General features: G+C 41.7%; 1 protein-coding gene across 4 annotated transcripts in view; it reads right to left on the reverse strand.

Annotated features, from left to right (window-relative positions):
* Nucleotides 1-15,639: 15,639 nt before the first annotated feature.
* The window catches only part of MYSM1 (Myb like, SWIRM and MPN domains 1), a 44,488-nt gene continuing 42,782 nt past the window's right edge, over nucleotides 15,640-17,345 (reverse strand). For all 4 annotated transcript variants that reach the window (XM_023759966.1, XM_023759965.1, XM_006096108.3 and 1 more), the window contains one exon: nucleotides 15,640-16,326. In XM_023759966.1, coding sequence (XP_023615734.1) covers nucleotides 16,159-16,326 — 168 coding nt within the window. In that variant the 3' untranslated portion in view covers nucleotides 15,640-16,158. The remainder of the gene's footprint in view (nucleotides 16,327-17,345) is intronic.

The following is a 17,345-nucleotide window of genomic DNA, read 5'->3' on the forward strand; positions in this document are numbered from 1 at the left end:
TGAGGCAAATGAGACCTACCTCACAGAGAAAGCATACAAAACCCTTAGCATAGTGCCTAAACCAAAGTTACCTCTAAACCCTGTTAGATAATTATAATTCTGAACAGACCTCTCAAAAAAGGTAATTATAAAAATCAAAATTTTAAATTATTTCCTTAGACCATTAGGTTAAAATACTGGGGAGAATACAAGTAGGCAGTAATTACCTCGCCAGCCTGCTGCAGCAATATTTCCCCTAATTACAATGTACATCTCATAAGCTGGTTCTGCAACATTCGGTATAGGACTCAAAAATCCCATTGGACAAATGAGCACCTTGTGCGCAGCAGGCAGAGAGCCCTTCATCCGAGCACCTGGAGCTCTCAGGGCGTATGTATCATCATCATTTGCTGTCGCAGGCAATGGCAGGTGTAATTTGGGAAACCTGGAAGGTTGGAGAACTGGTTTTGAAGAGGGAATACAGAAGTAAAAACATGAGAAGAAGGTTTGGTTCTGACTCCTCGTCACTCCATCTGCTGGCCATGCCATCTTGAACAGGGGACCCATCCATCCACCCAACCATCCACCCACCCATTAAACTTTTACTAAGCACTTACTGTGTGACAGCCACTGTGCTGGACCTGGAGACAGGGATGAGCAGTTTCAGCCCTCAGGGAGCACACTCTCTCCTGGGAAAGAGAGAAAATCACAATTGTATATCCAAGTAGCAAGCACTCAAGTTCAGTGGCATGTGCTCTGGGACTTAGTCCTGTGATGGGACCAGGAAAGTCAGGTGAAACTTGCTGGAGAAGTTGATGCTGAGTCAGTCAGGTGGACAGAGTGAGAACAAAATTCCAGAAAGAGAGAATGACACGTGGATAGGGATGGAGTCTTGAGAGAAGGGTACATTAATGAGCTATGAATAGCCGAGCAAGACAGATATAGAATGATGCACGTTAGGAAATGAGGAGTGATAAGTCCAGAAAGAAAAGCTGAGTCAAAAACAGAAGGAGCCATGAGAAGCTAAGGAATTTGAGACTTGTCCTAATGATAATGGGACATCGAATGGTTTAAAAAAGACGAGGGACACAATCAAATTGGTGTTTGTAAAGACCATGCTGTACCCATTGGGATGTGTGGTCTAGAAGGGGAACTAGAGCCGGGCAGGGTAGAAGTGGGATTGACAAGACAGGAGGTCAAAATGGCATCCAAGCTAACAGCCCGGGAGAGGTGACCAGGGCCTCAGCTGACACAGGAGCAGTGGTTTGAGGAGAGCTGGGAGAGATAAACCTCACAGACCGATGGCATGTGGGAAGGGAGAGAGGGGAGAAGCATTGGCTGTCTTGCAAGTTTCTGGCTGGGTGACCAGGTAGGTAGGTGTTGGAGCTGGGATTTAAGGTGGGGCCATACCCATTGGGTGAGTATTAGGGCTGTGTGAGTCAGAGAGGAGTCTGTGGCTGGGTTTACTGGATGTTTAACACTCCGCCCCCACTAAAGTCAGAACTGGTTCCAGAATAGAGGGCAGAGCTCAGTCTGAGGAGGAGGAGGAGCAGGGGGTCAAATGACTCCAGCTTCCAAGGTCAGGGGCAAAACACTTTGAGGAGTCCGGAAATTATTCTGACATTCCAAAGGTGTGTTATCATAGATGCAGAAGAAGACCACAGGCTCAGTTTAGGTAAAACTGGCCTTTGCTAGGGAAAAATATTGGCTGTTTTCCCCCACTCCTGGAATGATCTGCACAGAGCAGAGACCACAAATCCCCTCACTGTTACTATTATCATTTAATTGTTGGCTATTAACTATCCTATATCCACCAATATAAAAAAGTACATGCATATTCATTTTACTTTTTATCCGACCCCAGAGATTTTCCCTTTGCATTCTCCTAACTCCCTAATCTATCACCAATGGAGTTCCCTTCGATTCTGATGTATAAAATAAGTGGTTGCCAGGCCAGCGTGGCTCAGTGATTGAGCATCCACCTATGAACCAGGAGGGTCACGGTTTGATTCCCGGTCAGGGCACATGCCCGGGTTGCGGGCTGTGGGCTCGATCCCCAATGGCGGGGTGGGGGTGGGGGGCGTGCAGAAGGCAGCTGATCAGTGATTCTTTCTCATCATTAATGTTTCTATCTCTGCCTCTCCCTTCCTCTCTGAAATCAATAAAATATATATTTTTTAAAAAGTGGTAAAACTCCCATTTTACAGTGCATTTTCTCAATCTGTTAAGATTTTGCTTCCCAGCAATTGTCATCAGCTTGGCTCAAATAAACTAAAATATTCATACAGATGAGAGCACTCCATCCTTACATTGACACAGCATAAAGTCCATCTATGTTGTAGCCTAAATCAGTCCTCATTCCTTCTAAGGGTGAATATTATTCCATCAAATGGATAAACCACATTTTGTTTATCCATTTTTTCAGTTGATAGCCAATTGGTTGTTTCTACTTTTTGGCTTTTATCTGTTTTATATACTTGGTTTTGATGCAAGCTGGCCTTTAAACAGAGATCTCTGGCTAAAGAAAAGCCTGAATCCAACTAGTTTTGTGGTCGGCAGTTAGACAGACGTGAGTAGAGCAAGGACAATGGGCCAGGTACAGAAGGTCACCTGGTGCCTAGCAACCAGCAAAACTGGGAAAACAAGGACCTCAGGTGCCCACGGTAACCTTCCCTCCCCTAGACATGCAGGTTTGATCCCCTTAGCAGGGAAACAAACATGGGGGCCACAGAACAGTCCTTATGCATTAAGCCCGCAGGAGAACGAGGTTCTGACCTACCTCAGCTACATCTAGGCCTCAGTTGTTTCAGCTCCAAACCCAGAACAACAGCAAAATCAGACAAGCGGCGCCATGGCTGACCTCAGGACCAGCTGCATTGACTAATGACCCCCTCCCCTAGTGCGGACCAATCGGGGAAGACCAGGACCTGAAAGGCCTCACCTGGAAAGTTGATGAATATTCTATTGAGATCCTTCCCTAGAAGCTCTCCTAAAATCTCTACCCTTAAAAGCCTATAGGATGGAGGACCTAGCGGCTTTGTCTCCCAGGAGCACACCATGGCATTCCCCTCCACCACTCCTTCTCCCCCTAGGCACCTTCCCTTTGCCTCTCTCTCTCCTAAGTTCCAAGGGCCCTTCTTTGGCCTCTGTAATTTGTGTCTACCTTTGTGAGTCTCTAAATCAGTGGTTCTCAACCTTCTGGCCCTTTAAATACAGTTCCTCATGTTGTGACCCAACCATAAAATTATTTTCGTTGCTACTTCATAACTGTAATGTTGCTACCGTTATGAATCGTAATGTAAATATCTGATATGCAGGATGGTCTTAGGCGACCCCTGTAAAAGGGTCGTTCGACCGCCAAAGGGGTTGTTACCCACAGGTTGAGAACCGCTGCTCTAAATAAAGGTTCTCTTATAGTCTGAGTCTTGGCTTTGAATTCTTTCCTAACCAGAACTGAAGTACCGAGGTTGCTGAACCCAGGTCCCCATCTGACCCCACCCATCTCATACCTGTGCCATTTTTTGCTGCTGCCAACAGTTTCGTGGAACCCCTTCACTTTAGGATTTGAAGAGGGTGGTTGTTGATTGCCCACACCTCTTCATGAGGATCACGAATATCCCGCTCTCTAAAATGCCATGTGACCCCCTTGGGGACCCGACCCCACAGCCCCATCTCCTGTGGTGGCCTCTGACTTGCAGCCACACACGGGGCACACCAGCCTCACAGAGATCTTCACTTGGCTTCATGTGCCCCTGTCTTCTCTCGTCCCTGTGCCACTGCTGCCCCCTACCTTCTGCTGGAGGTCTTTTCACTCCGGGGGCTAAAAAAGTAATACTTTTCCTCCCACCTTCTAAGTCAGTGATGGCGAACCTTTTGAGCTCGGCGTGTCAGCATTTTGAAAAACCCTAACTTAACTTTGGTGCCGTGTCACATATAGAAATTTTTTGATATTTGCAACCATAGTAAAACAAAGATTTATATTTTTGATATTTATTTTATATATTTAAATGCCATTTAACAAAGAAAAATCAACCAAAAAAATGAGTTCGTGTGTCACCTCTGACACGTGTGTCATAGGTTCGCCATCACTGTTCTAAGTTCTTCTGGCTGGGCTAATCATCCAATTGACAGGAGAAAGTAAAATTTTTAATACATGCCCATGGGCAATTCACAGGCATGAAAACTCCAAAGACAGTGAAGCAACATTGGGTGCACAAGACATTCTGGACGAAGGAGAGGAGCGGGGGACGGGGTCTTAGGTTTCAGAAGTGAGAGTGGGCGATTTCAGGTAGTTAAGAGGGGAACGCACCGGGCAGGCAAAGCCTTGCTAGGAGACTCAGGAACAACGGGACACAGGGGCTCTCTAGCCCACCGGCCCTGCCTGAAGCCCTCGTTTACTATACTTAATTCACATGAGACGAAGGGAACAGCCTAACACCTCCTGTCTGAATCTCTGGGGAAGGAAAGGGAGGAGGGTCAAGGGTTCTTTCTAAGTCTTGTTTCTTAATAAACAGTTTAAAATCAATAGCCCAAAAGGCAGCATAGGGTGGCAACACTGATTCCCTTTACCCCCCTTCCCGGACTGCCCCAATCCTGCTCTCCCTTTTACAGAGAGATCAGTGACTGGGATTTCAGCTCCTCCTGCCTGGCCCTGCCTCTCCACAGCCACCACTGCCCCCTCCAGGGAGCCGGGTTCTGTGTGGGGGTTCGGGAGGAAGGGCAGTTGCACCCCTAAACCAGGGTCACGGGAGAATCCTTTTCTTTTTCTCTTGCAGCAGTGAAAAAAGCATCCAGCCCAGCAAGGGCCTGCTTGTTTTGTTCTCCTGGTTTTTGTTGTTCTCTCTCCTAATGGGTGAGAGGACTCCATCCTGGGTCCAGAGAGGCAGGTGTACCCCCATCACACCTATGCCCTCCAAGTGGGCCTGGGCAGAGAAGCCGGCTGGACTGACTCCAGGGCGGGGGGGAGGGGGTACAGTTCAAGGGCATCTTGCCAGTGGAGATGGCCTTGGAGGGGAGCTGAAGCCGCCTCTCCCTGCTCCGCTTGGCCAGGTCTCAGGATGATGCACTCACGTCCCCATTTGCCCAACAGAGAAACACCAGGTGCCCAAAGAACACAGAGCCCATTTCACTTCGGACCTCAAATGACTGAGGCACCTGTGTCACCTTAAACTGATGCTACCTCATTGCCTGCTTCCTCTTTCGAGCGGTTTTCTCCCCGTGCGGTGCAGTCGCCACGGCAAAGAACACGAGGGGATGGATCGCAATGTGTGAAGGCCCCCAGCTCGCACAGATACAAACACCCAGGGTGGAGAGGGGTAAAGCCACTGACATCTCAGAATGACTGAGTTATGTCCCACTTTTAATTAGAAAGCGCGATTATGTTTATCATGTTATAATCTCACCAGCCTTTGTGTTTGGGGAAATTGCCGGAGAACGCTTTTAGAGCGAGCTGCCCGTGCATAGCTGTGGGTTCCTGTCTCTGGAAGCTCCCTCACACTCATGCTACCCAGGAAATGCTGCTTCTCCCAGGCTCCCAGCCCCCTCACCCTGACTGGGGACCCTTTTTCAGAAGGAACAGGGCCCCTCAGTTCTTTTCTCCTCCTTCTAGTAGGAAACAAGAAAATCTGGCGTCTGAGTGTAATAGAAATGATTTCCCCCAAAGGATCTGCCTTCCTTTCTGCCTTTTGGTTTTCTTTCATTCATTCAATCATGTATTCATTCATCAAACTGCTATTAAGTGTCTTTTAAATCTATGCTAGGTCTTATATTAGCCAATGGGCATATGAAGTTTAAAGAGGCAGGGTCCATCCTCAGAAGCTCAAGGCCAGTGAAGGCAGAACAGTAAAGAGACAAGTCAGAGTGGGTGTGACAGGGCAGTGAGAGCAGGGTGTTAGAGGCGCTCAACTAACAGGCTCTCTCCCAGGCCCGGAGTGAAGAGTGTAGGGGCAGGACAGGCTCCTAGGTAGGGGTGATGTTTGGGTTTTGAAGGTGGCCCAGAAATCAGACAATGGTGGGACCAGGGACTGTGCTCCATGCACAGGGAAAGGCATGTGCAGGCCTGCAGGGATGGGTTCACCACACAGTTCATATGACCAGAGATCGGCAAAAGGTGAGACCAGAGAATGGATAGGGGCACATTATAAGGATCTTTAAAGCTTTCATATTGGACTTGGTGCAAAAGTGTGGGGAGCCATTGGAGAGTTTCAAGCAGAGAAATGACATGCTCAGATGTGTGCTTCATAACACACCACCCTGTGGCTGCAGTGCCGAGGGTGGAGGGGGACTGGTGAGGCGAAGAGATTAATTACTTTTGAAAATGCGAGGTGTGCTTATGAAGTCACTTCTCCCGGGTTTGGCCATACTGGAAAAGCAGAGAACCATGCTGGAGTAAAATCTCTACCCATCAAATCTTTCTATTGTCCAGGTAACAGACACAATCCATGGCTTCATCTGCTGTATTGGGGTGGGAACCTTTTGTTTTTGCCAAGGGCTATTTGGATATTCATAACATCATTCGAGGGCCATACAAAATTATCAACTTAAAAATTAGCCTGCTATATTTGGTCAAACATTCAATTAACTCACTCACCCCTAATGCCTCCGCAGGTCCAGACCAAACGCCTTATATAGCACACGGGCCGGACGTTCCCCACCCTTAGGGTATAGCACGGTGCAGAATTGAGAGCTCAGGATTTCTTTGCCCTGAGAAGGCAGAGGTTCCATGGGGTATAATCCAGGAGCACTGCATTGGGAACACCTTGACTTTTCAGTCTGGCCTGGATGTGGACAAGTCACTTCTCATACCTGGGTATCAGTTTTCCCACTCAAAAGTGAAGACATTGAACTCAATTGTTCCTTAGGTTCCTCTCAGCTCTCTGAAACCAATAACATGATAGTTTGGTGAGCTGGTATTAGAATGATAATGTAAGTCTCTGTTTGAATTCCGTCTCTGCCATTTCTGGTTGCATGACTTTGGATACCTTACTGAAACACTCTAAGGTGAAACTTAAAATTGGGACAGTCAAACCTCTTGCAAGGTTGTTGTGGAATTAGGTAGTGTATGTAAAGTGTTTAGCGCTGTGTGTATCTAAAAATGGATGGATGCTGTTCTTATAAAATAGCTTTAAAAATGGAAAATAGCTAACCTGGAGAGACCATGAAACAAGGAAACTCACCCCTGGATCACGCAATGTCAAGGAGCTAGGCAACTGAATGTTTCAGTGTTTACAAATTCAGCCATATGTGCAGTCTTTTTTGACTTTGTTAAACCAGACAGCATTACAGGCTGAGACTATTGTGCTCATACACTATGACGGAGCGCCCTCTCGTGGCTGCAGATATTAACATTTCATTAAGATGATTGAAGAACAAATGTAGCTTTGTGGATTTATAAGCAAACAGCAAGGATTTGGAGGTTTGTTAATCTTAGATGAAGCTAATAAAGCTAACCTTAGATAAAGCTAGTAAAGTGCCATTAATTAAATCACTTCTAATAGTAATCCCTTAGTCAACTTTCCCATAAAAGTCATATTCTGGGCATTTATTAGATCTTGCCGTTCCAAAAGACAAAATTACATTTTAAATTAAAACATAAATTATATCGAACACTGTAATTGCACATGAAATCTTCACAGTTCTTTATGCTATGAAAACTTAAAATAATTTGGAACCACTCAAAAGGATGGTGCAGTAGAACTGGGGGTTTCCTAGAGGTTACCTTGCTACAAACTTGGCTGTGTAACTTTGGGCAAGTTGCTTATTTCTATGGACCACGGTTTCCTCAGATTAGACTATAGGACTCTAAGCCTGAACGTTTTCAAGGTTCTTTCCAGTTCTAAGATTCTTTGATTTGAGGGGGGTAAATGATCCTTTTATTTATTTTTATTTTTTAGATATATTTTTATCGATTTCAAAGAGGATGGGAGAGGGAGAGAGATAGAAATATCAATGATGAGAATTATTGATGGGCTGCTTCCTGTACGCCCCCTACTGGGGATCAAGCCCGCAACCCAGGCATGTGCCCTGTCCCAGGAATCCAAAAGGTGATCTCCTGGTTTATAGGTGAAAGCTCAACCGTTGAGCCACGTAAATGATCCTTTTTAAAAAATTAGGGCTCTGCCTTTAAAGAAACTTGATGTCAACCTTCCATTATGAACTTGGTGTCTCAAGCACAGGGGTTTAAAGCCCGTATGAAGATGTGTATACGTTTTACAAAAGCCACCCTAGCCGGCTGTGAGAGAACTAGTCACTAACAGATTCTCACTCTCCCTCCACAGTGAAGAGCTTTGCAGAGAAGCAGCTGCACAGGCGGGACTTCATTTAACAGCCCCTCTTTGCATCTGGGTAGAACCATATGATGAGTTCTTGCCAAAGGACTGTGAGCAAAAATGATGTACTACTTCCAAGCCAAGATATTTAAATATCGCGTGTGACCTTCCCTTCTTTCTCCTTCACCTTGTCCTCAAATGGATGACACCTGGGCTGCTTGGAGTCACAGGATAGTAGAGCCACATGGGAAAGGAACCTGCGTATCTGAATTACCTCCTGGACACTATCCACCCAGGAGAGCCACACGGTCAGAACAACTGCAGTGCACTTCGTGTGAGCAAGAACCTGTATTGTGTTTCATGGTACTAAAAATCAGGGGTGGTGTTTTAGAGCAGCTTGCTTTAATTATCCTAACATACGCTCCAACTCCATACTATGCGAGGCCAATTTGAGGCTTTGCATAAAAGCAAACTGGCCTCATAAAAGCAAATTCCCTCTCTCTCCAGAGGGTGGGGGTGGGGTAAGTCTACTCATTAGGTCTTACGATTAAGAAAATAGTTGTTCTGCAAAAAGGTCTTTATCAAGATTTCGCGTAATTTTGTTACACAAATGAAGTCTGATGTAGAAATCTCTGGCTATCGATGGAATAGATGCCACAATTACTGCTGAGCTATGTTTATCAGGTATTTTGGAACCATAGAAAGTTCAATAATCACTGATGTAAATAAAATAAACTAAGCAGTTAACTTGCTTTCTGAAACTTTCCCATTTTTCTATAGTTTGAGATGACCTTGTTAATGGGGGCAAGTGCAGAGCAATCATTGATTATATCCAGTAACAGGTACTCATTAGTTATTAATAAGAATTGTTTTTGATCACAGGAAAAATATGGAAGACAAAATAAGTATTTTTATTTAGCTATATCTATGCAGATACTGACAATATGCTATTTAAGCTAGCATTCTATGGGAAGATAATTGAGAATCAGTGATGAGGAAACACATCAGCAACACTAAGAAAAACCCATTAGAGTACAAATAGGATTGTGAGACAATGCCGGTCTGGGGCCATAGGCAGCATATGATGCTGGCCTCAATCAGAAAATTATATCAAATGCTTAATTAGCAAGAACCCATACAGCTGTACAGAGGCATGAACTTCCACTGAAATAAATGCCTTGCAGAATTAGAATTCTTAGGATTTTATTGTACTTTGCCACCTAAATTACCATTTTGGAGCTTGAGTTCAAATTGGTTCTGTAAACAAGATGTACACAGCTGTATTACTATGAGGAAAATTAGCTTGTATTGAAAACTTTTCTGCAGATACTAACATAATTTAAAGGGTACATAGATCTTGATCTGGCAACTAAGCTTCTAGAAATTTATTCAGCCTTAGCTGGTTTGGCTCAGTGGATAGAGCATTGGCCTGCGAACTGAAGGGTCCAGGGTTTGATTCTGGTCAAGGGCACATGCCTGGGTTTTGGACTCGATCCCCAGTAGGGGGCGTGCAGGAGACAGCTGATTAATGATTCTCTCATTATTGATGTATCTCTCTCTCTCTCCCTTCCTCTTTGTAATCAATAAAAAATATATATTAGAAACTTATTCAGAGAAATATTAGCAGTGAACAAAAAAGATCAATTTCCCATAAAAAAACAAGACCCTAACCTTCATCAATTAAAAACTGATCAATTATGCAAATCTGTACTACAAAATGTGCTAGGTACTTCTTGCCAAGAATAGATGTTTATGTGCAGCTATGGAGGGAAGTCCCCGTGAAAGGATAGAAATTAAAGATACTATATCTATATATAATAAACCTGTTGTTTTTCAAAATTGATAGGTTTGTATATATTAGGAGGAAAGACTAAAAAGTTATAGTTAAGAGTTAATTCTAATTTTAAGGTGATATTTTTCTTACTTTATACCTTCTGTATCTTTAGTTGACTGGATGTGAATTGCCATCTATCATAATTTATATCTGCATATACTCTGGCTCCACATGCTAAATATTCTTTAAATATTTCTCACCTCTTACCTTTATGCCTCCCATGCTAAAGTCACTTCTTTCTGGAACATCTTCCCCCAAATGTCATCTATCCCAAATCCTGCCAGGCTATTTGAAGGCACTCGCTTCCAATAAATCAGTATCAAGGCTCACATTTTAGAGAATCATTTCTCATTTGTCTAAACACCTATTACCCGTGAGATCTTTTACAGGCATTTATCACCAATTACAGTTTGTATCTTTTTTTTTTTAAATATATATGTTATTGATTTTTTACAGAGAGGAAGGGAGAGCGATAGAGAGTTAGAAACATCGATGAGAGAGAAACATCGATCAGCTGCCTCCTGCACACCCCCTACTGGGGATGTGCCCACAACCAAGGTACATGCCCTTTAGAGAATCATTTCTCATTTGTCTAAACATCTATTACCCGTGAGGTCTTTTACAGGCATTTACCACCAATTACAGTTTGTATCTTAAGAAGTTAGCTATCTATGTCAGGTTTTAAGTGTTTCTAACTCATTAGGTAATAAGCTTCTCATGAGAAGAAACTAAGATTTATTCATCTTTGTGCCCCCTACAATCCTCAACATAATAGATGCTTAGCCAATGTATACTGAATTAATGGGACATTTTTTTGCCATTCAATGTGTATGCTGCTAACAATTCAGAAAAAGACAAAATGATTCACCACTTTATTTTCAAAACTACTTATATAGAATCTTCAGAATGTTTCTCTTTAATTTTTACAAGATAAAATCCCACTTTTTAAAGTCAGATATTTTATAATATGTCACAGTTAAGTATTAGGAGGAGAGTTCAATCATTTTGTGAAAAAGTTTTCATAACCATATAACTATTCATATTTGCAATATTCTTTAATATATAGTCAACATGGCATCATATTTAAACGTACAAAATAGCTTAAGTTGTATTTTGTTACAGAACATTCCAAGATTCAAACTACTAAAAGAAATCCATAAACACTGATAATATTTTGGGAAAACAGCAATAGTCTTATCAATAATCATAGTAAACTTATACATAATACACAATTTACATGTCAAATCCACAGATTTAAAGATATATGACTAATCTACTTAAATCATGCTAGAATCTACATACTACTTTACCATTCATAGGTTGAAACAAATATTCTTTTGTACCCTATGAAAGAGGAACATAAACTATGAAATCATATTTAACATCCTTCTTAATTCCTAAGAGACTACTTTAGGAATTTTCAAAGATAGCAAATCAGGCATTTTCCCCTAAAATTAAAGTCCTTATGAATAAGTTCCTAAGTAATATTCAAAGAAAATAAAAACAAGATGTCATAAGTTAATTAATTAGGGGGAGACCATATGTGTTCTCTGTCTTGTTCCAGAAAGGATTTAAGATGACTTAAAAGATCGGATGCCTGGCCAGAGTGGCTCCGTGGTTGAGTGTGGACCCGTGCACCGAGAGCTCACTGGTCTGATTGCCTGTCAGGACACATGCCTGGGTTGCAGGCTTGATCCCCATTAGGAGGCGTGCAGGAGACAGCTGGTTGATGTTTCTCTCTAACCAATGTTTCTATCTCTCTCCTTTTCCCTCCCTCTCTAAAATCAATAAAAACATATTTAAAAAAAACCTTGGAAAACAGCAGAAAGCACAAATTACAGGTTAAATGAAAACAAAAATAAAAAAACACCCAGAATAAACAGTTTGGGGAAACAGCACACATAAAACCACTCAAGGAAAGGTCAGGAATTAAATATATTACATTATTCTCCATAGTGATTTTTTGGAAATATTGCAAAATCTGGTATTAATTTACAAGAAAGTTATTAAACTACTGGAGAACTGGAGATGCAGATCAAATGTGTTACATGCGTATGAACACTGATGGAGCAGATGCTGATAAAAATGTGCTTTTTCCTTTGTGCATAAGTGAAGTTTTCCTAACTGCCATGATATGTGTGATTCTAGATTTAAGCTCTAGCTATTTAAAAAAAGTGTAAAAAAAAACCACACCCACAAAATGTGGGTATCCTGACTTCATTTTTACTGAGAAAAACATCAAGTGGATATCTGCTGATGACTTGAGCACAGGGAGCTACCTTTCAGGTATTCAAATGTCATATGGCTCTTATTTAGGTACAGGACAAAGCATCAATCCTAGGACACCCAGACTAGATCAGTTCCTCAGTTCCTCTAGCTCACCTTGTTAGGACCCAGCATGAAACAGGAAGCAGGTAAACTGAAGAACAGAAGACCTGCTCAGATTGGCATGTTGAGGCCCTAGTTTCCTCTGCTACCCAGAGAGCTGCAGAGGTCCTCTGACCCTGCTTGCAGGCTGCACGTCACAAACCCCACCACTCCTGTGGGGGAGGCAAGTTAGAGAGAGAAGGCTGGGGCAGCATTAATCAACTTCTGGGAAATATGAATGTGTCTGTTCATCTCTATTTTTCAGGTCCTGCTTTCAACAAATGATAGAATGAATGACCTCGTACCTAAATGCTGACAGGTCAGAAGTAGAGTGAGGATGAAGAAAGGGCTTGAGGGAAATGAAGGGAGAAGTTGGTAGGATGTGTGGATGAGTTTCAAAACTACAGATTATAAATTCATTTTATGCAAATGCAATTATAATGTACTAGAGACCAGGTGCACGAATTCGTGCACCCGTGGGGTCCCTTGGCCTGGCCTGTGGGATCAGGCCGAAACTGACTCTCCGATATCCCACAAGGGGTCCTGGATTATGAGAGGGTGCAGGCCAGGCCAAGGGACCCCACTGGTGCATGACTGGGGCCGGGGAGGGACGCAGGAGGTTAGCCAGCCAGGGAGGGACCGTGGGAGGGCTCCAGGGCATGTCCAGCCAGTCTCGCTCAGTCCCAATAGGCCGGACCCCAGCAGCAAGCTAACCTACCGGTCAGAGCGTCTGCCCCCTGGTGGTCAGTGTACATCATAGTGAGTGGTTGAGCAGCCTTAGCATATCATTAGCATAATACGCTTTGACTGGCTGAACGGACCACTGGATGACCAGACACTTAGCATATTAGGCTTTTATTATATAGGATTTTTAATGGAAGAGGTCCAAGAAGACAAAAGTGTCTTAGGCCCTGTGATAGTCATAAGGTAGCTCTGAATATAGGGCCAATGGACCAATACTAGAGTAATGGAGAGGGAAGGAGAGTCTGATCTTATTCCACTGATTTTTTTTTTTAACATTACTTTGGGATTAGATTTTTCAAGAGAGGTAAATCTAACACTGGTGAAGTACTAGTGTCAATTTCTATAGCCAAGCTAGAAGAAAAAAATTAAGTTCATTTGAAGAGACTTGGATGTTTTCAAGTCCTCTCTCCAATACTGTACACATTATGAGAGACAGATTTCCCTTTAAGACCCTGCCTCCTGAGCTTCCTGTACTACACTGCCATTCAGTTCTAAATTTCTTCTGTTTCTCCAAGGACCTGCCTGCTTCAACTACCCTCACAGCCCAAGGTTGGCAGTGACAGAAATGTGGGTACCTCCAGCTACAAAAACGTTTTAAGAATATGCAAGAAAAGGAATGAGGGAGGAGGAGAGGAAATATCACTGCTTTTAAAGTTCTAAAAGTACACTATCCAAAAAAAAAAAAAAATGGGGAAGGATGTGGTTTTCTAGATAGAATATTTTCTTTTGTTTTTTAAAAATATTTAAGTTAAAAAATTGTGCTCTCAAAGCTCTAAATGCTGAGGATTACCACCTTTGCATTCCTCACAGTATGGCTTAGTAAATATAGTTAACCACTGGCATGCAGAGGACCCAGATTGGAGAACAGAGCTTCTAACAATTTCCACAATTTTCTATCACCCAAATTTATCAATATAAATTTGGGGACTGTCGATCACAAAGGCTAACTAATACCATTTTTCTAATGTACAATGAGGAAAATATGTCAAAAGGAAGAGTACAAAGAAATGAATTACTACCCTTCACAGAATCACAGATTTTTCTGCACTTGGAAAGAAATACTAAAATCATAAAATTCAGACCCTTGAATTCTAGATGAAGAACCTGAGGTCCAGACAGGTTATGTGATTTTATCACGGTCACACAGCAAAGCTGATAAAAGAATTAGGGTAAGAACTCTTAAGTTTCCTGATTTTTGGTCTAGAGCTTACACCCCCAGTCCCCAAAGTAATTGCTTTTTATGTTATGTTTCATTGTTTATTCTAAATGCATATAGAGAAATAGAAAATACTACCAGTTTTCTTTAAAAACATTTGCTAATTTTGGAACTATACCATCTCAAAATATCAAGTCCCAGGTGAGTAGTCCAACAATTAGAATGAAGTGTATGATTTCAGACCTGGAGGGATGTCAGGAAGATAACTCAGACCTCAGATGTACAGGAATTTAGGCCTAAAGAAGTTAGTAAGCTTATCCTCTAAAATTACAAAGTTGAATCAAGACCCAGGTCATCTAAAACTGGCTCACTGCTCCTTCCAGTACTGCCTTATTCTTCCTTGGCTACTGATTATAACCAAAAAGGTAAAAATACAGGATCATACCCAGATTAGACATAATAAATCTGTTATTAATAAGAATGTTGAAGAATGAATATAAATTTGATGGTTAATAGAAATAAACTACAATTAGGATAAATCAGGCAGCATGATTGTTAGGTTTTTTTAAAAAAATGTACTTAAATGTAAATCACAATTTTGAGTTTTATTTGTTTGAAAATGATGCAAGATCTTTCAGTGTCTTAAGCTCATGCATCTAAAAAGAAATCCTAATTATCTGCAATTCTCTAGAGCAGGGGTTGGAAGGTAATGACCAGCAGTGTTTTTTTGTGAGGCTTATGAGCTAAGAATGGCTTTACATTTTTAAAGGGTTGTAAAAAAATATAAAGAATGTCTGATAGAGACAGTATGTGTCCAGCAAAGCCTAAGTTATTAACTAACAGTTCCTTTACATAAAAAGTTTGCTGACTTCTGGTCTACATTCAAAAAGTATATGAAATTGGGTTGCATATGTAATATGTCCTAGAAGGCTTTTTTGTTTTTAAAAGTAAATCTCTGATTTATTTAAGCTTTATTGTAATTTGCCTCTTTCTACTGACAGCAGGTAGTAGAAAAAGAATCTAGTTTGAGGGTTATGATTATCTGTGTTGCAGTTAAATGAGGTTTTATCACATACACACTAATGTGTGGACCTATAATTGAAGCTAATTATTTTATATATCTGAAATCCATACAAAATGTTTCAGAGAGCTGAGGAAATGGCTTATTCTTTAGTATTGTGGTTATAAAAAAATGGAAGCAAATATCTATAATTAAAAAACTGATAATTTGATTCTCTCCTTTGGGCCTCTTCCCTATTTTTAAGATTTTTTCCTTAGCCGCCCCCCCCCCCCCCCCCCCGGCCTCACATAGCATGTTGTTAGATTTATTGAATCAGTAATTTTCAACCACGTTAATTACCTCTGGGACCACCCATCCATATCTCATTTGCAACCATAAACAAATCTCACCAAAACACATGGAAAGGATGGAAGTGCTCCTAATGAGACATGAGATCCCAAAAATGGAATGACTAGTTCAGGGAGAAATAAAAATTAGAGACACATTCTGCTTATCAACCTGAATACAACAGTAAAGCAGACAGCCCTTCAGTCTGCTGCTCTGCTTGCGGGCCACTGCTCACAGGACAGGAGCAATATGGCAAACCCATTTACACAAACTCTGGTACTCACTACATAAAAACAAGTCCCTATCTCTTTCTGTCACATGATTTATGTGGCAAAGTTCCGATTTTGTGAACTAGAGAAAAGTATCAAAGCTGTGTCACTGTTAACTAAATTACAATCATTCAAGGTTGTAAATGGCAGTGGGACCTATTGCGTCAAGATTAAAATGTCTTACTTTAAAATCACTACATTAACAATTCCTTTGGACCTGCAGTACAGTTGTCTTCACCCACTCCATTCTCCTGCATGCTTTTATAACTGGAAAGGAATAAATTTTCTATTTGAGTCAAGAATTCTTCAGCGATGAAGCGATTTGTCACTTTGCTCAGAGTTTTCCTCAGACACTCCAAAAGCTAGTTGAAAAGAAAAGTTTTACATTTAAACACACGAAAAATATAAGGTTTATATTATTATCCTTATTTAATGATAAATCTCACATTTTCTAATGCTCAAATGAGAAACATTCTTCTTACATATGGCTGACGATAAACTGTGCACAGTAACCGTGCAGCAGGAGTATAGGAAGCCACTGTTGACTGCTTAGGTTAGTTCCTTTATTATTTATATAAGGAAACACACTTGATATTGTATGTGCATATGTGATGCTTTCTACTTTGGACAAATTTGTGACTGTGCTCCTTTTTTTTTTTAATCCTCATCTGAGGATATGTTTTTATTGTTATTTAAAGAGAGGTAGAGAGAGAGAGAAAAACATAGATTTAAGAGAGAAACATCAACCAGCTGCCTCCGACATGTGCTCCAAGAGGGGACTGAACCCGCAACCTAGGTATATGCCCTGACCAGGAACAGAACCTGCAACCTCTTGTGCACAGGATGATGCTACAACCAACTGAGAGCCACCCAGCCAGGGCCTGTGCTCCTTTTCTTAGTAGCTACATTACAAAACAAAATATCCAGCCTGGCCCATGTGGCTCAGTTGGTTGAGCGCTGCCCCATGCAGCAGGAGGCTGCTGGCTTGATTCCCAGTCTGGGCACATGCCCGGGAGGCAGCCAATGGATCAATGTTTCTCTCTCTCTTTCTCCCTCTCTCTGAAATCAATAAAAATAAATTTTTTTAAAAACTCAGATAAGATAAAAAAAATCTATGTAAATACAAACACAGGACTCTACCATTTCAAAATTAGGATGCTGCAGTCTATTTCCTGGGAAAGGTGCATATTAATCTTACAACAAAGCACAGATAAAGTGGTTATAATAGAAGGGGGTAAAAATATAAAAGAAACAGCAGGTTTACATTTTCTATTTCCAAACTGCTACCAAAAAAAAGAGATAGAGAGAAATGTTGCCACTCTACTGGTCTTAATCCATTACACTCATAAACAAACTTAGAAGTGAAATAAAAGAATTCAGG

The sequence above is a fragment of the Myotis lucifugus genome, unplaced genomic scaffold, assembly GCF_000147115.1.
Source record: "Myotis lucifugus unplaced genomic scaffold, Myoluc2.0 scaffold_168, whole genome shotgun sequence".
NCBI classification, from domain to species: Eukaryota; Metazoa; Chordata; class Mammalia; order Chiroptera; family Vespertilionidae; genus Myotis; species Myotis lucifugus.